At 37.9% G+C, this 25,704-nt stretch overlaps 1 protein-coding gene across 1 annotated transcript; it reads left to right on the forward strand.

Moving 5' to 3' along the window:
- Positions 1–6,806: 6,806 nt before the first annotated feature.
- On the forward strand, positions 6,807–25,704 carry ICOS (inducible T cell costimulator; the record flags this gene model as incomplete). The annotated part of the gene is made up of 5 exons (XM_081095135.1): positions 6,807–6,864; positions 20,623–20,952; positions 21,872–21,978; positions 23,081–23,165; positions 25,664–25,704. The coding sequence occupies 5 exons, from the start codon at positions 6,807–6,809 to the stop codon at positions 25,702–25,704; spliced, it is 621 nt and encodes a 206-aa protein (XP_080951261.1).

Consider the following 25,704-nt stretch of genomic DNA (forward strand, 5'->3'; position numbering starts at 1 on the left):
TGGACCTTCAGATATGTTTGTTCGCCTCCTATAGTGTTGGCTCACACTGTATTTTAAATGTTTTGAATAAGTTGCAAAATGTAAATATTGGGATATTTCCCACAAAGACTTGACTTTCATATTTATTTGGAAAAAAAATTAGAAGATATGGCTATATTGGACTCACATTCCCTTGCGGCAATGTACACTGGATCTGATTGGCTGCTTCTCTTAATTTGTGTGCTCTGTAATTTTTCCCAATTTCCACCACTCCTTATTGCCTTATAGCAGGTCTATTTCATTCATTTTTCTATGTCCACCTGGCCTTTGTATGTATATAAGTTTGTGAGTCTTTTTATGAGTTTTAGTCTTTTGGAAGGATTATGTACTCATTTTAAAAATGTTATTGTGGTTCAAAACATTTTTGAAGTGGGACCACAGGGTCAAATGGGAGTTCCATTTTTAGTTTTTTGAGGAAACTCCATACTGTCTTTCACAGTGGCTGTACCAGTCTGCATTCCCACCAGCAGTGCACGAGTGTTCCTTTTTCTCCACATCCTCTCCAGCACTTGTGTCATATGTTGATTTGTTGATGATAGCCATTCTGACAGGTGTGAGATGGTACCTCATTGTTGTTTTGATTTGCATCTCTCGGATGATTAGTGACTTTGAGCATGTTTTCATGTGTCTCTTGGCTTTCTGAATGTCCTCTTTTGAAAGGCGTCTATTTAGGTCCTTTGCCCATTTTTTGATTGGATTGTTTATCTTCCTTTTGTTGAGTTGTATGAGTTCCCTATAAATGTTGGAAATTAAACCCTTTTTAGTGATAACATTGGCAAATATGTTCTCCCATGTAGTGGGCTTTCTTGTTGTTTTGTTGATGGTTTCTTTTGCTGTGCAGAAGCTTTTTATTTTGATGTAGTCCCATTTATTTATTTTCTCTTTAGTTTCCAATGCCCTAGGATCTGTATTGGTTAAGAAATTGCTTCAGCATATGTCTGAGGTTTTGTTGTCTTTGGATTCTTCTAGTATTGTTATGGTTTCCCGTCCAATCAGGAAGGATATATGCACCCCTATGTTGATAGCAGTACAATTCACAATAGCTAAGCTCTGGAAACAGCCTAAGTGCCCATCAGTAGATGAATGGACTAGAAAACTGTGGTACATCTACACGATGGAATACTATGCTGCTGTAAAAAAGAAGGAACTCTTACCATTTGCAACAGCATGGAGGGAACTGGAGAGCATTATGCTAAGTGAAATAAGCCAGTCAATGAAGGAGAAATACCACATGATCTCACTCAGTTATGGATAATAAAGACCATTATAAACTTATGAACAAAAATAGATACAGAGGCAGAGCTGCCTCAAACAGACTGTCAAACTACAGCGGGAAGGCCGGGAGGGTTGGGGGGCAGGAGGGAGGGAGGGTAAGAGATCAACTGAAGGACTTGTATGCATGCGTATAAGCATAACCAATGGACATAAACACTGGGGGGTAGGGGAGGCGATAGGATTGTCAAGGGCGGGGGAAAAAAGGAGACATATATAATATTCTTTGTAATACTTTAAGCAATAAAAAATAAAAAATAAAAAAAATAAACTTCCAAAAAAATTATTTTGAAATAGCTTTCAGAATCAGATTAAGAGTCACAGAAGAAAAATGGTGTTGGTCTTTTAGCCCATTTAATTTTTTTAAATTAACAAGTGACTTTATCTGCTTGATCACTCAGGGAGAGTAGATAGAATGAGGAAAGCCAAGGAACTGAAGCTCAATTTCTGGGGAATATATCAACATCAACATTTAGGAGAAGAGAGGAATTACAACTGGCAGGAACACCCAAGCTGAAAGGGGTCTAAGAGATGGGAGTTAAAAAGAAGAGAGCAATGATTCTGATCATACATGGGGACCACAGAGTAGCTTCAATGAAGTGTTGTTTGAAATTAAGAAGATAAAGATTTTTCTTCTGAGAGTATAGATTTTAAATTTAACATAGAATAAATCAGAGTAGAGGTATACAAAGCAACCTAAAATAAGCAGAATGGTCCTTCGTTCTGGTAACTCAGTCAGGAATGGGTAGAACTGTTTAAAGATAAAGTATAACATCAACATAAAGTGAGTATAGCATCAAGTGATTCACAGAGGTGAAGGAAGGGAAGGATAGAGAGTGTTGGTTGGAGTTGGCAATGTGGAATCCATGAGTGGGCTTTGGGAAAACAGTTTCAGTAGAATGTTAGAGACAGAAACCCATCTACAGTGGGTTGAGGAGCATCTAGGAAGCACCGAGGGGCAGAGACTGAGTGTGGACTTGTCTTTATTAAGAAAGAAGAGAGAAATGTCTGTGACAGGGGTTATAGTATCTGAGGAAATGTGCTTGTATGTGTTAATGATTAGATAAATCATATCATTAGGGGATTTATAAATGAAGGGAAGGAGCTAAGAAGGCAGTTCAGGACCAAAAGACAGGACTGAGGGAATGGGGTCCAGGGGTGTTTTATAATGGTTTGAGTGATAGCACCATCATCAGAATGAAAGCTTTGCTGCCAAAGTGACTAAGATGGATATTTATGTTACAAGTATCAGTCATATCACGTCATAGTCGTATCTTACACTGAGATTTATTTATTATTTGTGGAAATGTGCAATTGGTTTTCTGAGCTTTATGGGGCTAATTAATAACTTTTAAATGAGAAAATATGATTTGGCTGTTAAAATAGGAGGTTCTTTTGTTTGATGACTTGGATGGACAAATGATCAGATAAGAGCTAAATGAGGATGATTTTTTTTTTGAGGATGATTATTTTTTATATTTGTTGGATTAATTTCAACATGAAATACAAAAACATCTTGATAATTTTCTGCCCTCACATTTTGCATTATGATTCAAAGAGCAAAGTGTTAGTTGGCAGTAGTTCCTTCAAACATCAAAAATTCTTCAAATACTCATTCAGTTGAGACAGTTAGGGAGCATCTGCTGTGCCCCAGGCCCTGTGTTGGGCATTGCAAATATGGCTGCAAAGAAGGCATCTTTGGTCTTTGTTCTGATGCTGCTCACAGTAGGGGCTGTAAGAAAGCAAACAGGCCTTTACAGTAGCATGATGAGTTCTAGAATGGGGGACACAGAGGGGCTTTAGGAGGATGCAGAAAAGCTACCTAATGGATACTAGTTATGGAAGTGGTTGGAAGTGAAACGAATGGATCAGGAAAGGCTTTTTTTGATGAATTGATGGGCATGTAAGCAAAGATCTGAAGAATGGTAGGATTTCTGCAGAAGAAAAGAAGCTGGGCTGGTGAGGAGGGGAGTTGGGGCAAGAAGAGGGCTCCTGGCAGGTGGGGGAAGCCTTAGCTTGGGAATGTGGAGAAGGCAGCATCATTCAATAGTTCTGGCACTGTCAGTGCAGGAGGAAGAAGGAACAAATGTGTCAGGAGAGGAGGCTGAGCTGGAGGCCTATCATAAAGGGTCCTATGAGGAGGTTGGGCCTTACCTTAGACTGACAGGATGCTAAGCAGGGAAGCACAGATGAGTTAGATTTACATTTTATAAAGATTACTTTCTCTGGTTGGTGTGGAGGTGGATTGAAATGGAACAAGGGGACAGGAAGACCAGGAGAAATATGCTGGAGGCCTGATCTGAGGCAGTGACCCTGGCAAGAGAGAGAAAAACACATGGCAGACAGAAGAAAATAGAAGAATGGGGCTTATTGGTAAACTAGAGGCCCGGTGCATGAAATTCACGAACAGGGAGGGTCCCTAGGCCTGAGATCAGGGCCTTCCAGTTGCTTGGCCAGGGCCTCCATTCATTCTGCGCTGCCCCCTGGTGGTCAGTGCATGTTATAGTGAGCGATCAAGCTCCTGGTCTCCCAGTAGAACTCCTGAGGAGACACTTTGCAAATTAGCCTTTTATAGGCATAGATTAGTGGAGAGTGGAGAGGGCCGACACACAGATTCCTGGCTAAGTGTCTGGCTGGTGTTGCCACTCAACAATCAAGGGAATGAGTGAGGAGAAGCAATTTTGATGAGGAAGAACCCTCTCTTTCCAGGCTTTTCTATCTCAAAAAGGCAAGCCAAGTTCAGGTGACACACAGGTGCTTTGGGCTGCTTTTTAACCCATTGTTTGGATTCAATGGCCTCCGTGTGTGGGTCCCCTAAACATGTAGATGTTGCTCTCCGTGAGTTTCAAGCAGAGCAAAAGAAAGATATTTACCGGTGAAACTTCAGAAAAGCAAGCACACACTATCTTGAACTCTGGTGCCCACAAGATAAGTCATAATAAACATTCTACTTTTAATGTAACAGATTTTCCATTCCCCACCTTTGCCCCAGGCATCTGCACACACAAATCAAAACCTTCTTAAGTCATGGAATAATAAAAAAAAAATAACATAAAAGCAACTGAGAGTGCTTCCTGTGCGGTGAATGGAAATTTTTTGCCCATTTTATTTTGCAGGCACACGAAAAGTAGTTCTGAATATTTAAAACCATAAGTAATTGTATTTATTGTTGTGTAATTTTCTCTTCTTGAGATAAAAATGTCACACCTATATTTTGTTAGGAAATCTCTTGTGTTCAAATATTTTGGAACTTTGTCTAGGTCCTAAAAGTACCCTTCTTCTGTCAAAATATGAGGCCAAAAAAAATCATGTACCAGTAATTTCTGGCTAGATAAATGAAGACTAACGTGAGACTATAGTGTGGTCATTAAGTGTGGAATTCAAAGTTTCCTTATCTGGGACTGACGTGTGTGGTTCAATCACTTATCGACTGTGTGATCCGAGGCAAGTTACTTAATTTCTCTATCAGTTTCCTCACCTCTAAAATGGGAATAATAATGGGATCTATCTTATAGTGGTGAGAACTAAATGAGGTAATTATGTGAGGCACAATGTCTGACACACAGCATGTGCTCAATAAATGTTCATTACTCCCTGTCCATCTTACCCCCTGCATAACTAGTTGAACTCTAGATCTGTGGCAGCTTTTATCAAATAAAGTAAAAGCTCTCCATACTGTACTTAGTTCCAGAGCTCGACCACAAGAAGGTTAGAAAAAGTCAGTTATCCTTCACTGCCTGTGTCTTTGCTGGAAAAAGACTCCAATGTAATGACCATGCATCTGGAGGCGTTTCCTCTTGATGCTGCCCAGGGTACAGTGGAAGGGAAAGGGAGGAATCAGGGTAGCAGGTTCCTAGGGGTTCTGGGGGTCCAATCTTTACTGTTCAGGCCAGCTCAGTCTCTCACATAGCTTCTTTCACACCCACTACTGAGGCCCATGGGCCCTAAAAATTGTGCCTGGGAAAACAGCAGCAGCAGCTTAGGGAAATCACTGCAGAATCAGCCCCCTACTTTGCCTCTGGAGTCCCTTGGCTCTGGTCCAGTATCCCTAATGAGTCCCCTATAGCCCCAAACCTGGGTTCTACTTTAACGTCTGGACATTTTAGACTGACACCTCTGCTGTCCTGCCCAACTGATTCCAACTTTACCTGGATGTCACCTCTGCAGGCTAAGAGTTGGTTCTGCCGGTCACTTCTCAGAAACCCAGCATGGATTCAATCTCCTGGAAGCTGGTTTAGACACTGGGTGGTATTCTCAGAAGCCTTGGCACTAACGGTTCTACCTGCTTGGTTAAGACTGAGGACTCCGGAGACAGTGACCCTGGAGCCAGTGGCTCCTCATATTCCAGCCCTCCCTCGTACTAATCATACAAGGTAGGCCAGGGACTTTACACTCTTGTGCCCCAGTTTTCCTTATCTGTAAAATGGGTGATTAGTAGTTCCCATTTCATAGGATGGTTAAGAGGATTAAATAGATTAATAGATGTACAAAGTATAATATAAATATATATACACAACGAATTCACTGAAATACTTGTGAGACAATGTAAAAATATTAGCTATATTTATATTACATTTTATGCATGTTAAATATATTATATACTATTTGTACTTAATTTTATACATGTTTTGTATTAACATGTGTTCTTTCACATAAAACATTTGTGTACATATAAATACTATTATTTATATTATTATTACTGCTGTTATTGTCTACTCTATCCTCCTACAGGGATAGAGAAATCATGGTAGGCTTTTCCATTTTCTTGCTTTCATCTGAGGTTGTAAATGTGGAGTCCCTGGTTTCTACAGACTCCTTTGTAATATGCAGAGCAGGGTTTATGTTGGATTAAAACTGACTCCATCATTTGGAAAACGATAATTAACAGTGAATGCCATGTAAATATTGTTTCTCAGCTTACTAAGTTACTCTTCTTTCAGGTATCTTCATTACAATTTCTGTAATATCATTTATTTCTTGTCCTATTTCAAACTTTCAACCAAATAGAAGACAAAAATGTGTCAAAATATGTTATTCATCATGTGGCTATTTTTAGATTCTGCTAACCCAATAACTAATTTTCAGAAAAGTAGGGTGGTTCTGAAAAGAATAGGCATTGTCTCTGTCACTTGTTTTATTGGAACCACAATGAGGGTAGACTTTTCCTATGTCGTCAAAATCCTAAACAATCCATGAGTAGCAATAATACCTCTCCTACAGCCACTGCCATCAATTAAAAGTCACATCCTTGCTTAGGGAGGTGGGTGGGGGAGAGGGGTAGGGTCATTGGAGGAAAGGAGGGGGCATTTTAATACTTTCAACAATAAAGATAAATTTAAAAAAAGTCACATCCTTGCCTTGATGGTAAGTGTGACATTGCATCAACCCCCACAAAGCCACTTCCTTTCCAGCAAGTAGAAAACATCTAGGAACATGAATTTTGCTCTTATTTTTTTCAGCTCTGTAGAAGAGGATTTTATCTGTTCTTGGCAAAGATGAAGTCGGACCTTTGGTATTTCTTTCTCTTCTGCTTCCAAGTTGAAGTTCTAACAGGTGAGTGGTCTATTGAATATTTCTTATTATGTTATAACTTAGTAAGTGACAGTAGGAAAAATCAAAGGTAGAAAATTTACGCATCAAATAGAAAAAATTTTTTTTTGAAAGTAAGAACAATTGCAGAAGGGCCCAAGTACATGGATGGCTAAGGGCATTTGTCACTCATGTCACTGTTGATGACATTGAGTTTGTACTGCTTCCTTTGATATTATGTTTTAAGATAAAGAAAAAGGTTTCATCAGTCCATTAAAATTTTAAATTACCTGCTTGGAGTTACCTTTTAGTGGATAAAGTAGAAGAGTGACCTACTATTCTCAGAGAAAGATGAAAGGCAGAATGACTTGTGTCAACGGAATGAAAATGAAAAGTCCTGACATTGGGCTGGGAATTATTTCTGAAGGAGAAAATGAAATGGAAGGACTTTGAGAATAGGATTTTGATTTTAATCTTATCTGGGTGGTCTATTGTTAGAAATGCCCAGGCCTCCACAGAGTTTTCTCAACAGAAAGTGTCAGAATCCCTCTAAAAGGCCAAGGAGTAGTGGATGATGTAAAAACACACCACAGCCCTTGTAGACATTAAAAAAATAATAGTTCTGAAGTCCTCAATTCTTTCCATCAGGTGGCACATGTCAGACTCTATTTAAACAATTTAAATAATACTATCTACTAAATTGAACTAATATATGTGTTTCTACTGCTTCTTACCCTGTAGATTTTATTGAGTATTACATTTATTTTATCCTTAACTCTGAGCCATGTTTTTGAGGCTGGGAAAAGAAAAGTGAAATTATATTAAGTTGGGGAGTTCCATTAACACTAAAAGTGAAATCACCACTTTTAGTAGGTATAATCTTATCTAGAAATAATAAATTTTTTTAGTGGTACAAAAAATACACTAATTTTTTTCCAAAAAAAAAAAAAAAACCCACCCAAAAGTAGATTGGTCATATGTTTGATCTTGTAGTGGCTCAAGGTGGCTCAAATGCTCTTGTAAAGAAGAATGAGGAAATAGGGTCTACTTATAAGTCCCAAGGGCAGTTTGGGACAACTTGCTTATCTAACTGTGGCTTTTCTACAACCCAATGGAACCCTTTAGTGACATAAACAACAAACAAATAGCTTCAGAATTAATATTCATTCACTTACTCATCAATTTATTCATACTGCACCAAACACTTACTTTAAGTGTTTGGGACAATTATATACCCAATATATCCTGAAGGAAAATACATATCTGAAAATACCTTCCGAATCTAGCCTAATGCATTAAGTGGCTCTTTAAGAGTGTGGACTCTGGTTTCAGATTATTTAGGTCCTAATTATGGCTTTACCATATATTGACTCTATAACCGTGGGCCAGTAATTTAAAACCACAGTTTCTTCATCTGTAAAATAAGGAAAAAATAGACAATCTGACAGAAAAGGCTGCTATGAACAACAAATGACATAGTGCGTGCAATGCATTTAACACAGTACTCCATACATAAGAAGCACTCCATGCTAGTAAGTTATTGCTATTATTTTTGGAAGCTTTTGAAAGCTTAGATATTTATATAACTTCTAGACCTATTGGGCTTCAGAGAATTGGCTGGGAATCACTCAGTACTGAAACCAGGAAAGTCGGTGTTCGTGCTACCTGTCACTAGCAGAACCAGTAAGTAGAGACAAGGCTGAATCCTTATGGCGCTTAATTCAGATGGCCCTCGATCTGAGAAGATGGTGTGCTATACACCCTAAAGCCTGTCTCCCAGCTCATCTCAAGCTGACCCTTTCTATGAGAAGAAAAAAGTAGGTAAAGGATTTGGAATTCAGGAAAACAATTGATAAGGGGTTTGGAATTCAGGGAAAATGACTAATCAGATAAAAGCTGCAATCTGGTGGTTTTCCGAGCATCCCTTCATCTGACGACTGGTGATTATCTGTGTCTGGGGAGCTGATGTTCTCTCCCTGGAGCACAATGACTCAGATACCTTCTAGGTCCCTCACAGTCCTCCTGGGGCACAGAGGTGGAATTGCTTGCGGGCCTCCTGAAGTCAGGGCAAGTCCAGCCATCCATTCCAGTCCCTGGAACAATAGCTTTCTACATGCATTAATTACCAGGCCCATTAACTATATAACTAAAGCTAAGATTTTTAAATTCTTGAGTTCCCCATCATTATGAGTCTTTGTCTTTGGACTGGGAAACAAGCATCCTCCGATATCCAGTAAATAGGATCTCTTGCCCTGCCTTTCTTGCTCTTCTCAGCCTGTTGCAGGACAGTTACCAACCATGCTTACCCTCTGTACTTCTCTATGTACAGTAGGTCTTCGGGTTACGTCGGAGATCCGTTCCTACGGCGCGACGTAACGTGATTTTTGCCATAAGTTGGAACCCACCTACTTAAGCACCTATGTCACTCATGTGGAGCACATACACAGCAGTAATGAGGTGAAACAGTAAACAAATTTAAAAGAAAGATAACAATTCCTGACCTTTACTTGTGGTAAATAAATGATAAAAAAACATAAAGCACATATGTAACAGACGTCGAAATGACGGAACTTTTTTTTTTTTTAATAAATAAATGGGAGATGGCGACGTAATCATGAAACGACGTACGTCGAGCCTGACATAACCCAAGGACTGTCTGTACTTATTCATTTAACATTATTGAGCTTCTAATATGTTCCGGGTCCTGGGGTTATTTGGGGGACCATGATGCAGTCCTTATTCTTTCATTAAAAATATATTTTCATTGATTTCAGAGAAGAAGGGAGAGGGAGAGAGAGATAGAAGCAACACGATCAGAGAGAATCATTGATCAGCTGCCTCCTGCACGCCCCCTATTGGGGATCAAGCAAGCCTGAATCCATGGCATGTGTCCTGATGGGGAATCAAACAATGACCTCCTGGTTCATAGGTTGACCCTCAACCACTGAGAAACACTGGCAGGGCAGCAGTCCTTATTCTTGTGAAGCTCATATTAAATGAGAAAGATGGGCAAAATAATTATGTTCTAAACATATATGAATTATAAGTATATTGGTTTAAGCAAAATATTATTGAGAGAATAGAAATAGGAGTTGTTATTTTTAGGGGTGTGTGTGTCTCAGGTACCAATTCAAAATAGTTCTTAAAGAATGAATAAGGGTTTCTAGGCAGATAAAGGGGTAATAGGATATTCTAGTCTATGGAAATGGAAGCAACAATGTAAAAAGAATGGCCAAAAATTTTGGTATGGCTTGAATATACTGTCTGAGATTGTCAAAGGATTTTGTGTCATGGCAAAAATTTTTGACTATTTTTACCTCATAAGGAACAATGTAATAGAACCTTTTAAGCTGGGGAGTGAAATGCTTTTTGGAAATACAATTTTGGGAGCAACCTGGAGGAGGGACTCAGAGGGTAGAGACTGCTATTGATAAAGACAGTCAAGAAAATGCTTTCACAGATGAGGGAAGACACTGAAAGATCTGAATTGGCAATGGGAGGGGAGGTAAACAATGGAATTCATAGGCATCCTTGAGCTGTGGTGACCAATTGGATCAGGAGAGTCAGAGGGGGAGAAATAGGATGACTCTGAGATTCTGAGAGTTGGACAAGTGACTCCTTCAAAGAATGAGGTTTTGGTTTGTGAGTGGATATTGAATTCAGTTTGGAAATGCTAATTTTGGTGTGTCAGGGGATTTCCAGGTGGAGATGTTGAAAGGAAATTGGAAATATTCCCTGAAGCCAAGGGGAGGGGTGGACTTGAGAGAAAGGTGTGAGTCACTGGAGCCTTAAATGTAAACAAGTTCACCCAGTGACCACCTTGTCTGTGTGCCCTAAGGACTTTGCACAACAGTTGAAGGATGGGAAGTATGTGGATATTCATGAGTACTGATAAAATCCTCTCTCCCTCTCCCTGGAAGAGAGTTGGGTCTATTTTAATCTCATGTGATTTTCCTAGGCGGACAATTTCAAATCAATGGCAATGAAATAACTAAAGAAGTAACTTGTTTGCAAATTAATTACTTAGTGAGTATTTGCTGCAGAGTTTTATTTTTATTTTTATTTTTTTTCTATTTTTTTTTTTATTGCTTAAAGTATTACAAAGGGTATTACATATGTGTCCATTTTATCACCCCGCCCTAGACAGTCCCCTAGCCTCCCCTATCCCCCAGTGTCTTATGTCCATTGGTTATGCTTATATGCATGCATACAAGTCCTTTAGTTGATCTCTTACCCCCCTACCTCCTGCCCCCCAACCCTCCCCTGCCTTCCTGCTGCAGTTTGACAATCTGTTTGAGGCTGCTCTGCCTCTGTATCTATTATTGTTCAAAAGTTTATAATGGTCTCTATTATCCATGAATGAGTGAGATCATGTGGTATTTTTCCTTCATTGACTGGCTTATTTCACTTAGCATAATGCTCTCCAGTTCCATCCATGACGTTGCAAATGGTAAGAGTTCCTTCCTTTTTACAGCAGCATAGTATTCCATCGTGTAGATGTACCACAGTTTTCTAATCCATTCATCTACTGATGGGCACTTAGGCTGTTTCCAGATCTTAGCTATGGTGAATTGTGCTGCTATGAACATAGGGGTGCATATATCCTTTCTGATTGGTGTTTCTGGTTTCTTGGGATATATTCCTAGAAGTGGGATCACAGGGTCAAATGGGAGTTCCATTTTCAGTTTTTTAAGGAAACTCCATACTGTCTTCCATAGTGGCTGCACCAGTCTGCTGCAGAGTTTTATATCACCTCTGGGATTTTTCAATTTTCTTGAAGAAAATCGGTTTTTACTAGAAGAAAATTAATCTTTCATTTAACTTAGAGGACAAAGCTTGTTTTATTACACAGTACAAAGTTCCTTGGAGAGTATGGAGCATATAAACAATTCACATGTTCCGTGTGTGTGTGTGTGTGTGTGTGTGTGTATGCTTTTTTATTTTTTATTTTACATTTTCTCCTTTTCCACATTTTTGGCCTTTTCCCTTGTTAATGTTAAGTGTTTGGAGTGGGCTTATTTTGCCTCCTCTTCCTATTGATTTCAATCACGTATGGGTGCCTTTGAACAATAATACAAATATAGAAATGATGTATGTATTACATTTTTAGCTAGTAGACTCATAAGAAATGACAATGCTTTTATGAAAGGTGAAAAAAGTGGTAGAAAGCACATTTTTAGAATTTCTTAGTAAAAGATCAAATGTTACAGAAACCTAAAATAATCATTGCAATTTGTAGAACTTGCCTCTATGTCACATTCCTGTGCTGTGCTCAGCTAAAGCTTATCATGGTTTGATTACAGAAAATGTGTTTAATAAGCACTATCAATAATGTGAACTCAGGAGGTCTTATCTTTCTATCACCCTGACACCTCTGGGAGGTTTGTGGTTAGAAGTCTGAGTTTAGGAGACCAAAGGCAAATTGCTGATTTGTCTCACATCACTGCATTGTGTGAATTTTCTGAATGTTTTTGTTAAAAGATTTTCAACTAGGGATAATACAACTGCGTACAAAGAGTCGTGGCAGGATGGGTTCAAACAAGACTGTCTTATACTGAAGAAATGAAATAGTTTAGATATTAAATGAATCAACTTGCAAATAAACTTTTGGACCATAGGGCAATTCTCAGGGGAATACATTTTTCATCAGAGAATTTTCTTAACAGCTCCCCCAAAAACAAAGTTGCAAATGCTTTTATACTCTGAAAAAAATTGAAAACCTAAAGAAGTCACCTAATATAAAGATTCTGTCTTTTCTCTTGAAAACATTAGTCTACGGATATCAATAGTAATATTATAAAAATCATAGTTAGCAGCAGTTAACAGGGTTGAACCTCTTTTGGGAAGATTGTACCCTACAGACATGTAGTCAACGTGATCAAGCAGATATAGTACCTGTTCTCTAGATCTGTGATTTTCAGCTGGTGTGCAGCAAGAATTTTTAAAACTTGCAATACCTGACTATTTAGTCAGGGGCATTAAACTCTTCCCCTTAGATTTTGAAATAAAAATAAATGACAACAGCCAACACAACAATAGCCATCTGGTGTGAATGAGTCAAAATTAAACTTTTTTTGTCAGATTGGCAAAAAAATATATCTTTTGGGGTGCCACAGAATTTTAGTAATTAGTTTACGTGTGCCATGAAATGAAAAATGTTGAGAATCGCTGCTCTGCGGTATTTATAATCTGAGAATACCAACAAGAAGTAAACAGATATAATATCAACACAAAAACTAAGACTTAATAACCAGATTTTAAGACTCATTACCAGGATTCAAGAGAACATATTCCTATTTGTATATAATGTATTAAATGCTAAAAGACATAGCATGGTCTTTATCAAAGATAAAGATATATCACAAATCATTCACGTGCTGTGGTTAAGAAACTTCTAGGTGTGTTAGAATACTCATTGGTCCCAGAACCCCTGTACATTGGACAAATATAATGACTGTGCACTCTGGCGGTCCTGATAACCAACCAGATTTAAACCTGACCTTCCCTCACATAAAAGAGTCAAGAAAATCATTAATCATTTAAACATGTCTTTATGAACTTGGGAGATACAGGTAAAGAACCTGTTTCTTCGAAGCTCAAACAGATAATTTACATTAGAATGTGATATCCTTGTTGAAGAGGTGTCTTTTATGCTTGATTGTATATTTGCATGTCCTTGTTTCCAGAAGAAAGGCAACATGGTATAGCTAACCTTGGGATCATATCCCACCAATGAGCTATAATCCTGGGAAAGATGATCCCTTTTTTGGTTCCAGTTTAGCTTGATAAATGTAAATGTAAAATGAAAGGCTTAACTGGATCATTTCTAAGAGCCCATTGGTTCTTATATTCTATAGTCAATGCTTCATCTCCCAGATTTATAAATATCTACATATTTATCCATCCATCCATCCATCCATCCATCCATCCATCCATCCATCCATCCAAGAGGTATTTCCTGTGATCTACTACATACCAGGCACTATTACAGAAACTTGGGATGTATCTCTATAATAAGATGAACAAGACCCCTGATTTTAAAGATTACATTATGGTGGGGTAACTAGACAATAAACAAGTAAACAAATAAACCAGATAATTTCAGATAATGATAAATACTTCATCTCTGGTAATATGCTATAAAATGACTTGGGGTGTGTTTTGGATTGAGTGGTCAATGGTTGCTGGAGAAGTAAGAAGCATATGAAGATCAGAGAGAACATTCCAGGCAAAGAAACAATAATTTCAAAGCCCTAGGGACCAGCTTCTTGTGTTTGAGGACTAGGAAAAAGAGCACCGTGACTATAATTCAGAGAAATAGAGTGGGTCATGCGTGTCATTGAAACCAAGGTAAGGAGTTAGATTTTATTCTAAGTGAAATGGGACGTCCCTACATGTTTTATAGGCATGGCAATGGCACTATCCAGTTGTGTGTGTTAGAAAATAATACTGGTTTCCTTGAGGAAAATGAATGGTACATGGGAAAGAATGACAGCAGAGAGTTAGGAAGCTCTTGTAGTCCCAGAGAGAGAGATGATGCTGGTTTGGACAGTTGTAGTTTAGATGGAGAAGTGAATACATTCTACTGGGCATAAAACAGGAAATTAAACTTTCTTCCTGTAGACAGATTTTTAACAGTGGTGAACACTCAATCTGTGGTGAACACTTTATCTTCATGTGGTTGCCTGCTTCCATAAACCTTTCCTTGGTTGTTGCTAGTGACACTCCCACCTTAAATTAAACCCCAAATATTTCATGCACCCAAGAAGTTATGTGACCTTATAGACAAATAATTTAAACTGCCCAAGCCATCAGTTATCTTTACATGGAAGAACCAGACTTGATATATGATTTCTAAGTTTACTAGGTCTGACTGCATATGATGCTGGGTAGAAGTTGATGTTACAGGAAATGTGTATAAGAATGTGGGGGTGTTTACTGGTATAAGGGTGTCTGAAACATGGACAAGCAATGTATGTAAGAATGTATGGGTATCTGAGATGGAGATGGTATGTTAGGGAGAATGAGGCGAGTGTGGGAGAGGACATTTTGAAGGATGGTTTTATATTAAGAGTTGGTATCTGGAGAAAATTTAAGCATGGGAGAAAGGAACAAAGGGCAAGATGAAAGAGATTGGGGAAGGGGACACTTGCAATTTTTAATTATTGATGTAGAAGAGGAACTGATCAAGCAGATTTAACACCCAAGCACTGGCTATCAAAATGGTGGTTGAATATTAGCCTTGGAGATAAAAACATTCAGGATGAAGAAAAGATTCTAGCTGCTTCTCTTGTTGTATAAATTAATATACAGATTTTCCTTAAAGTGTCTGTCTATCCATTAAATGCTTCAGTCATGGTTACAGGTATAATCTCCTTTTGATACTGTTTTTCAAATGTCACCAAAGACTAAGGAGAATTTGTGATTAGGTATTTGAGTGTATCTGTTCTATAGATGCCAGAATAATTATGAAGCAATCCATTAAATGCCATACCTAGTTTCTTTAGTTGAAATCATTCAAATTACAAACAGATTTGCCAAGTGGTTTTCCAGATGGAGAACTTAAGCATTGAGTATGTAGAAACTTAAGTCAGGCTTTTTATCACTACATCTATATCTATAAAAGCCTAAGTGACCGTCTGACCATTTGACCATCTGACCGGTAGCTATGATGTGTACTGACCACCAAGGGGCAGATGCTCAATGCAGGAGCTGCCGAGATGTGGTGACCTGGCTGCTGCAGTTCTTGGGTGACGTACCTGGAACCAGAGAGAAGGAAGCCCGATTCCAAGGTGTATCACCCTCTTGCAATCTGGGACCCCATGGGAGATGTTGGGGAGCTGGTTTCGGCCTCATCCCCACAGGCCAGGCTGAGAGACCCCACCAGTGCACAAATTCATGCACTGGGCCTCTAGTTTGATGATAAAAAGGTGACTAGGTAATTTTTACATGAATTATGATAAAATAAAAAATTAAGAATGTCCAGTAGAAATGACACTTAGGAGGGAATCTCCAGTTACTCCTCTGATGTCAATGGCACACACCGTTGGCCGTGTCACTCAAGAAAACTTGAGGTAGTCTTCCTAGCCCTACCAAAATACTTCTCATTTTTCCTAACTCCATGAAATAGCCCACTAAGATGCTGGGACAGAGAGGGGATTATAGGAACATGGTTTCTTCTCTGGAAGACCCAACAGCAAAGAAATAGCTTTCTTGCAGTCTCAGATGGTATGTTCTGATCCTGGATCCATGGTGACTAAGGGTTAGAAAGAACTTTAAGATGTTTCAGTCTCACTGCCTAACCCTAACTGTAACCATGAACCTAACCCTTTCACAGATGAAGAGACTGAAGTCAAGAGGGGTACTCTAGTCAGAGTCTTGCTAATGCCAGGGCCTGAATTTGCCTCTGGTTTCCTTGGGAATCACTGAATTGAACTTCTTCCTTCTTGTACCGCCAACCATTTTGTGTGGACACAAAAGGGGAAAAAATTGATGACAAAATCATCTTCAGAAATAGAGAGCAATGCATTTATGTCTGTTTGTACACACAGTAGCTGCAGAAACTTTTAGTCCAACATGTCTTTGTGGTTTACTTACTGCTGTTATAAAGTCCTTGGGAAATTTACTTTGATTATTTCTAAAGGAACTGAGAACCAGCCCACTGATTTTATCTTCTATAGCAGACAGTAGAGACATAAGCATCAAAACAATAGCAGCAACATAATTTACTCAGACAAATAAGTCCCCAAGCAAAACAACTTTCATTTTTATATAATACAGACTTCATCTCTACTCATGCTATTGGTTTTTTCCCATTTGCTTATATTATCCCCTCTATTTTTAAAATGAAATAAGCATTGTTTTTATATACTTTAAAAAATTTAATTCTAGAACAAAACATCTATAAAGAAAAGTGAGCAAACATAAATGTCTTGTTGATGAGTAAGTTATAAAGCATACTACCTCATTCCTACAATCACTACAGGTCAAGAAATACAACATTGTCAGCACATAGAAGTCTTCCATGCCTGTATTTTCCTTCCTGGTTTCAACTATTCCAACTCTTCTCCCCTTTTAGACTGAACTTTGTGATATTCACTGAGGTTATATATTCTGTTTCTATCTATTCTTTTAGTCATTATCACAACATGCATACTTCACTTATCAAAGTTTCAAGTTACACACACCTTTTATTGTCTTTCTAGACAGTATGTTCTAGGTCAGTGGTCAGCAAACTCATTAGTCAACAGAGCCAAATATCAACAGTACAACGATTGAAATTTCTTTTGAGAGCCAAATTTTTTAAACTTAAACTATATAGGTAGGTACATTGTTATTAACTTATTAGGGTACTCCTAAGCTGGCCTTTGCTAGATACGTCCTCAATCTGATTGAGGTACGTTTGCTGAGGTCAACCCCTTTCAACTCTCCCATCCACACTTGTCATCTGAAACAAGTATACAAGACGAGTGTGGAGGGGAGAGTTGGAAGGGGTCGACCTCAGTGAATGTATCTCCCCTGCGCTGAGTATCCCGCGGCCTGCCTGTGCCGTGTCTCCTGTCGCCCGACTGACCGACACCCCCCACTTCTTCTAATGCCACTTCTTCAAAATAGACTCGCCCAGGCCGAAAACCGACTTCTGTGCATGGGCCACGAAGTTTCAATCGCACTATATGTGCGCGCCCGCACGTGGTATTTTGGGGAAGAGCCACACTCAAGGAGCCAAAGAGTCGCATGTGGCTCGTGAGCTGCGGTTTGCCGACCACTGTTCTAGGCTGATGGGTAGTTTCACCACGTTGAAGATATAAGACATAATTTCACTGTATCATGGCTTTTATGGTTGTTGCAACATCACCTGTCAATCTAATAGGTGCTTCTTTGAAGACAATCAATCTTTTTTTTTCTCTCCCTCTTGCTGTTTTTAGGATTTTCATTATGCTATGTGTAGATGTAAGTATTTTGAAAACACCTGCTAGTGATTTGTTGGGATTCTTGAATCTGTGGATTATGACTGCACTGTGAATAAATTTTCTAACCTATTTTTTCAGTTTATCAGCTCTCTCATTGGCTTTAATACTCTTAACCTTTCCATTGAGTTTTTAATCTGTATGGTTTTTGCCAGTGTTAGTTGTTGATTTTTGTTTTATTCAAATTAGTTGATATTTTTTTGAGTTTTCTGTGCTCTGCAGGTATTATTATAAGTTTGTCTTTTGTTTCCTTAAACATAGTAAGCTCAGTTGTTTTATTTTGTGGGTCTGATAATTCAAATATATAATTGTTTGTGGATTTGTTTTTGTAGTCTGTTGTTTCTGTTATCTTGTTTCCCTTTGTGTCTGATTATTTTTTATGGTGTGTTTGTCATTGTATTTAAATATTATTCGTAGATATGATTTGACGCCTGTAAATTTTTTCTTCCTGGAATAGTTTGCATTTTTATTTTCAAAAGCCTCTGGGTAATAATAATAATCTAAAATCACCTTAAACAAAATGTAAGAATTGAGATAAACCATTGAAGAGATTCAAAGGTGGGTTATAATCTGCATGAGGGCTGGTTTACTTCTGGTTTACCTGTACTCCAAGGATGTAACCTTTTGGGATCCCAGCGTATTGAGGAAAGGGTTTTCTACTAGATCCCTCACTTTTCACACTCTGGGAGTTGAAACATGAAAACAAAAGTTTGAATCTGGGAAAACAGCAAATGCTTTCAGAGTAAAGTAGCTCCTAAGCTCTGCTTATCTCTCTGAGTTCTAGTTCTTCAAATTTAACTAGTATCTTCTTTTCTTTTAATAATATTTCAGGATATTTTGTTCAGAATTTTAGTTTTTGGTGTGTGGGGTGAGTTTGAATAAACTGGACTGCCATAACTGAAAGCTAGAATACCTGTGTGTATATTCACAAGCAAACCTCAAGTTGAAAATCTATTCCCAAGTAATATGAGAGCTATACATTGAAGTCTACAGATATTAAGAAAAATAAGTAACTGTGGCAAATCTTAAATAAAATTAAGGCAACTGTGATAAATCTTAAATAAAATTAATAAAAAATCTTACGTAAAATTTTGAATAAAATTTGTGCGAGTAGAGTTGTAGTAAATGAATCCTCCTGCATAATGCTAGTCATATTATAAATTGGAGCAGTTCTTTCAGCATTAGTAAATGCTTTAACAAATTATGATAGATTAACACTATGGCCTTTTATACCATCATTATAAAGGATAATTATGATGACTATGTCAAAATGGAATATATATAACATTAAATGACAATGGAGGAAAACAAAATAATATGCTTGTTATATAAAACAAATATGTATCTGGATGAAAAAAAAGAAAAAATATTTCAGAATAAAGATAGAGATTTTAAAACAAGTAGAAAACTCGTGATAATATTTTCCCTAAACAATTTCAGCATAAAAATTTCTCACATTAAAAGAAAAGAAGAAAAAAAGAAAGGCAATGAGCAGTTTGAACTTACCCTATATAATAAAAGGGTAATATGCAAATTGACTGAACGAGAGAATGACAGGTCACTATGATGCACACTGACAACCAGGGGGCAGATGCTCAATACAGAAGCTGCCACCTGGTGGTCAGTGCACTCCCACAGCGGGAGCACTGCTCAGCCACGGGTCTAAGCTGTCAGTTGGACATTCCCCAAGAGCTCCCAGACTGTGAAAGAGTGCAGGTCAGGTTGAGTAATCTAATAACTGAGAATCTGTAGCCAGGCCAAAACCCTTTCAGTCTCCTCCTTCTGTGATCCCTATGTAGCTCACAAAAACAACCTTGGCTTCCTAGAAGATTAAAATTACTTTGAAAAAATGAAACAGCAAGCAAAAATCTGGGGCCTTACTTTTTTAATTTTTTTTTTTATCAGACTTTAATTTAGTTTTCAATGGATGAGGTTCCAAAAAGACACACATTTCTGTCATTTGAAAATGATGCATCTGTTCTTTCACACTCTAGCAAGAGGGTATAATATCAATGTATGTTTAAATATAATCACTTATTTTTAGTTTAAGCTATTTGTACTTTTAAGATTTTTTTCTTAACTGCATCATTCCCAAAATCTCTTCCCCAAACTTTCGTTGTTTGACTAAGTGCAAATCCTCCCTCAATTTCAATATTAAAAATCATTTCCTCAAAGTGGCATTTTCTTATTTAAAAAAATATTTTTATTGCTTTCAGAGAAGAAAGGAGAGGGAGAGAGAGATAGAAACATCACTGATGAGAGAGTATCATCGATTGGCTGCCTTCTGCATGCTCCCTACTGGGGATCAAGCCCACTACCTGGGCATGTGCCCTGACTGGGAATCGAACAGTGACCTCCTGGTTTATAGGTCGATGCTCAATCACTGAACCATGCTAGCCAGGAAAAGTGGCATTTTCTGATTCAACAATAGAAATTAGAACCAATCTCACCACCTTTATTCAATTAGTACTCCATTCCTTACACAAATTATGGTACATTATTACATATTTATTTATTTACCATCTTCTTCCAAAATGGAAACTGCCAAAGGGCAGGAACCATATCTGTTTCATTCATACTCTGTACATATATTATCTGATACACTGCATATTATATATTCATATATGACAAGCTTCCAGTTAGGCTTCTTCTAGGGCACAGTTTTAACTATTAAGTTCTTTTTTTGTTGTGAAGTTTTTTCATTTTTATGCAATAGAGGTGAATTTATGAAGAGATTACTTTTGTATTCAAATATAATTATTAGGGCAACCTATTCCTAAAATGTTGCTTTTGCTTTTTTTTTCTTTTTATCCAGAAGAAATCGATGATTTTGCCAAGTCTAAAATATTTACATTTCACAATGGAGGTGTACAAATGTTATGCAAATGCTCTGAGAACGTCCAGCAATTTAGAATGGAGTTGTTGAAAGGGACGCAAATAATCTGTGATTTCAGTAAGACAAAGGGAAGCGGAAACACCGTATCCAATCAGAGTCTGAAATTCTGTCAATCATCCAATAACAGTGTCTCTTATTTTCTGAATAACTTGGACAGTTCTCATGACAGCTATTACTCCTGCAGACTATCAATTTTTGATCCTCCTCCTTTTCAAATGAAGTTGAAGAGCGAATATTTGCATATTTACGGTAAGACATTGTTTTCATCTTCTGGATGTAACTGTACATATGCATTTTGACTTTTCTTGTTAATGAAAACAAACAAATAAGTATATTTTGTGTTGGAGTTCATTTAGGTGCAATTGATGACAATTACTTATGATGAAAATATGTAAGAGATGATTTATTAATAATAATAGATATTAATCAGTAATATGCAATTTGATAATGTAGATTGCTGAGTTAGAAATAGATCATGTTGTCTCTAAAACAAATATGCCATTGCCCGGCAGGCATGGCTCAGTGGTTTGACCTATGAACAAGGAAGTCGCAGTTCGATTCCCGGTCAGGGCAAATGCCTGGGTTGCAGACTCAATCCCCAGTGTGGGGCATGCAGGAGGCAGCCAATCAATGACTCTTTCTCATCATTGTTGTTTCTACCTCTCCCTCTTCCTTCCTCTCTGAAATCAATAAAAATATAAAAAGCAAGACACATATGCCATCAAAAATCATGAAAAATGAAGACAAATATCCAAACCCATCGCTTAATGACTATTGCTTCTATTCACATAAGGCTTAAGGTTGTGGTTTTTGCTGAATTTGCAGAACACAGTGAAATGACTGAAAAGAACAGTTTTATGTCATTACTTTTTCTACTTATTTTTTTGCAAAAATATAGACAGAAAAGTCCTTTTTATTAGCCACATTTGTAAACATATTTGTGTGTACAGTCTTTTAGGTTTTAGTTTTTGGATCCTTGCTATCATACTAAAATGATGTTGTTTACTATTTACTGGGTTTCATGGTTGCAATGAAGACAAGCTCATTTGATTAAATCGTTCTTTTACATTTGTTAAAAAACACACAAAACATCACCTTGGGATTCAGCAGTGAAAGAGGGGATTTGATTTTTAGAATTTGTTCTTAACATTTCTTTTTTCTAACCCAGAGTCGCAGCTTTGTTGCCAGCTGAAGTTCTGGTTACCCATAGGATGTGCAGCTTTTGTTGTTGTCTACATTTTTGGATGCACATTTTTATGTTGGTTTAAAAATAAGGTGAGCAATGTCTATCTTTTCTTGCATCAATTTTACTGAGGAATATCAATGGTTATTTACTCATAGAAGTACATATTACTCTTACGAGAGTAAATGGATCAACAGGTAGACTACTTTTTCTCTCTCAAGATATACCTACTAACTAAACTACTAACTTGGAACAGAAGCTTATTTTATAACTGCTTCAGTTCAAAATTTATTCGATGGCTTACAAAGAGATATGTTGTTATTATTCAACAAGGATGAGACAATTGAGGCCCATAAAAGACAAAAAGTCATGAGGAAGGTAAACACATAAAAATAGATGCTTCTTGCTTTTAAAAATTATTTAATGTGGGCTGCACATTTTATTCTAAACTACCTAAGAGTCGGAACAAAGATGAAACCATTCTGTTTCACTCCACTGGCTAATTAAGAAATAGTCAAAAAAAGGAGACATGTTTAATACCCTTTGTACTACTTTAAGCAATAAACAAAATTTAAAAAAAGAAATAATCAGTGAGAAAATCTTATAAGGTACCAGTAGTAGCTGAGAAGTAAATGGCTAGTTTGTTTCCATGGGAAATTATTAGGGCTCCTTATTTTAAAAGAAAAACCACTGAAAAGCCATGCAGAATGATAAAACAACAACAATAATGACAACAAGAATCTGTGCCTAAAATATCCTTTGTAGTCTTTTGCAATACACGTTCTCAGAGAACTTATACCTCCCTGCATGATGCAAGCCTGCTAATACCCAAGTGTATCCACAGTGTGATCATTGACCGGACGGTGAGTATATTTGTGCCAAATGGAATATGAAAAGAGAGATAAAAAGGAAGAGAATGAGATAGAGCCCATGATCTAATTCTACGGAGGAAAGAACAGTAAAGGCCAAAATGAGGAAGTCAGCTTTTTTTATTATTTAAAGCCCTTTTCATGTTGTTCTCCTACTTAGTCAAAAGCCAGGACCCTAAGTCCCATTATAACATTTCTCACATACCTCTCCGACAAAGAATAGAAGACAGTCAGCAAATAAACCGAAACAAACAAACGAACAAATAACAGGGACGGAGATGGGGGAGAGCAGATGACCAACCTGTTTTCTGACTTTCTCTTTCAGAAGCATCGATCCAGTGTGCATGATGCGAACAGTGAGTACATGTTCATGGCAGCGGTGAACACGGCGAAGAAGCCAGGGCGCACAGGTACAGCAACATTCAGGGCTTAGGGCAGGGAAGAGCTGTCTTCATAGTAAGCCTGGAATTTTCATTTATGATTTTTAAAAAATATATTTTTATTGATTTCAGAGAGGAAGCGAGAGGGAGAAAGAGATAGAAACATCAATGATGAGAGAGAATCATTGATCAGCTGCCTCCTGCACACCCCCTGTTGGGCTTGTGCCCTGACTGGGAATTGACCCCTGACCTCCTGGTTCATAGATCGATGCACAGCCACTGAGCCACACAGGGCTTAATTTATGATTTTAGCGGCAGGAATAATGCCTCTAAGCCTGACTTTTTGTATTTTCTGTGAAAAACTGAATTTTTATTTTACCTGATTTTATGTTTTTCTCCAGTGAATTGAAAACAAACAAGGTTATAAACTACTATTAAAATTAAACAAGTTCATAAATCACTATTGTACCAAAGAAATTTTCCAATTGATATTTTAAAAATTGAGATGATTCAAACTCTCCCTTGTTAAAAAAAGTTCATTAAGTCATACAATGAGATTTACTGAATATCAATTAAGTGCAAAAATCACTGTGGGAGATATATAGATACATGGAGATTTTAGACTGAGATTTGGAAGCCAGATCTGGGTTGGTGTTAGCATGGGGAGGAAGGAGGAATTGGTGAAGATATTGTTAAAATGTGCAAGTTTAAAGAACTTGTGTATATCACAGAAGGCCAGTTAGGTGGGAATTTCACCTTTTCCATTCAGATTAAGCATTGTTAACTTGAGTGTCATTACGTTGAGGAGCATTCAGAAAAGTTGAAGCATCTATTGTAGAAAAGGTGTAAATTTTATGCTTTAGAGGTTGCAATGATATAAGGTATATGATGAGATGGAAGCCATTGCATTTTTGCCACAACTCAGTGGTGCAGAACTTACATTAAAGAAACACACAAAACATCTGCCATAGAATTAAAGTATAGGGAGGAAGCTAAATGCTCTTTTAGTCCATCTCACTTTTCAGATGCAAGAAATTATTGATGCTCAGGGTGGGTGTTCAGTGACATCTTTGTTCCCCAGAGATTGATACCATAGCTTTGACACTAGCAAAGAGCTTGTGTTTCATATAACTTTGCTATTTAAAAAAAAAATCATTTCTCTTAATCTCTGTGCTCTTAATAATGTGTCTGCTTTAGTATGGAATCCTTAAAACAGACCCTGAGACAGAGACTTGTGGCAAGTAATTTAGGTGGAAAGTGACTCCAAGAAGAAGGGGTGAGGGAACAGGGAGAGTGAGACAGGTAAGGAGGAAACGCAAATGGAGGTTGCATTACTGAGATCTCAGCTAGAGGCCACAGGATCTCTGAGGAGTGTACAGATGTCTTCCATAAGTGGGGCTTTATCCACTGGCTCCCACCCCCACTGCTTTCGGGTTGCCTACAGAGCACCTTAATCTTCCACGTCCCAAAACTTCTGTGTTTGGGATGAGGGGCTCAGAAGTCTTCAGAGAAAGCCCTGAGGCAGAAAAGCAGAGAAATGCACCATGGACTATTGTGCTAGAACCATCAGTATGCACAAAGGTGTCCACCCCTTGAGGCTGAAATCAGAGGTGGGTGGTTTCATTTTCCACCTACCAAGCCTAGTATATCTCTTCTAATTGGGTTTAAACAAATAACTATGCAAATGGCCAGAGAGTAAGTTTCTTGAGGGGAAGCAGGACCTTCCTTCTCTATATCCCGAAAGGATTACACATATCCAATTCCAAGCAGAGCCTGACACAGCACCTCTGGCAAATATTTATTGAAAGATTATTATGTGATGATCTCACTCATTTATGGATAATTAAGACCATTATAAACTGATGAACAAAAATAGATACAGAGGCAGAGCAACATCGAACAGACTGTCAAACTACAGCGGGAAGTCCGGGGAGGGTTCGGAGGGTGGGTAAGAGATCAACCGAAGGACTTGTATGCATGCATATAAGCATAACCAATGGACACAAGACACTGGGGGGAAGGGGAGGCCAGGGGAAGGTCAAGGGGAGAGAAAAAAAGGAGACATATGTAATACTCTTTGTAATACTTTAAGCAATAAAACAAAATAAAAAAAGAAAGATTATTATGTGAATAGCACTGTGCTGAGTAATGTGTGCTGGGCAGAGGGCAGGAAGACCCCAGTCCTTGTGTGCAGTTTGTAATGTCATTGGGAGAGGTGATATGTTTACATGGATGGTGGAGTTACGTGTTAATGTCAAAAGTACGTAATTGCGAAGCGTACATTTCAGATAATATCTGTTATATAGGAGTTGAGAGTGGGCTGAGCAAAACTGTATGGAAAATGTGGACCTGGTGCTGGGTCTTGACTGATAAAGAAAAGTTTGGATGGGGTGTGTCTGTGTGCGTGTGCGTGTGCATGCATGTGTGCTTGTGCACGTGTTTATAAGAGACAGAAAAGGGGGAAACTTGAGGAAGGAAATTGGCACATGGAGAGCTTTAAAAGAATTTATGCTACATTGTTGTTACAGATGTTGCTCATAACTTGGGACTCTCTAGCACCCAGGCATGA

This window comes from Myotis nattereri (assembly GCF_964212035.1).
Source record: "Myotis nattereri genome assembly, chromosome: 7".
Lineage (NCBI taxonomy): Eukaryota > Metazoa > Chordata > Mammalia > Chiroptera > Vespertilionidae > Myotis > Myotis nattereri.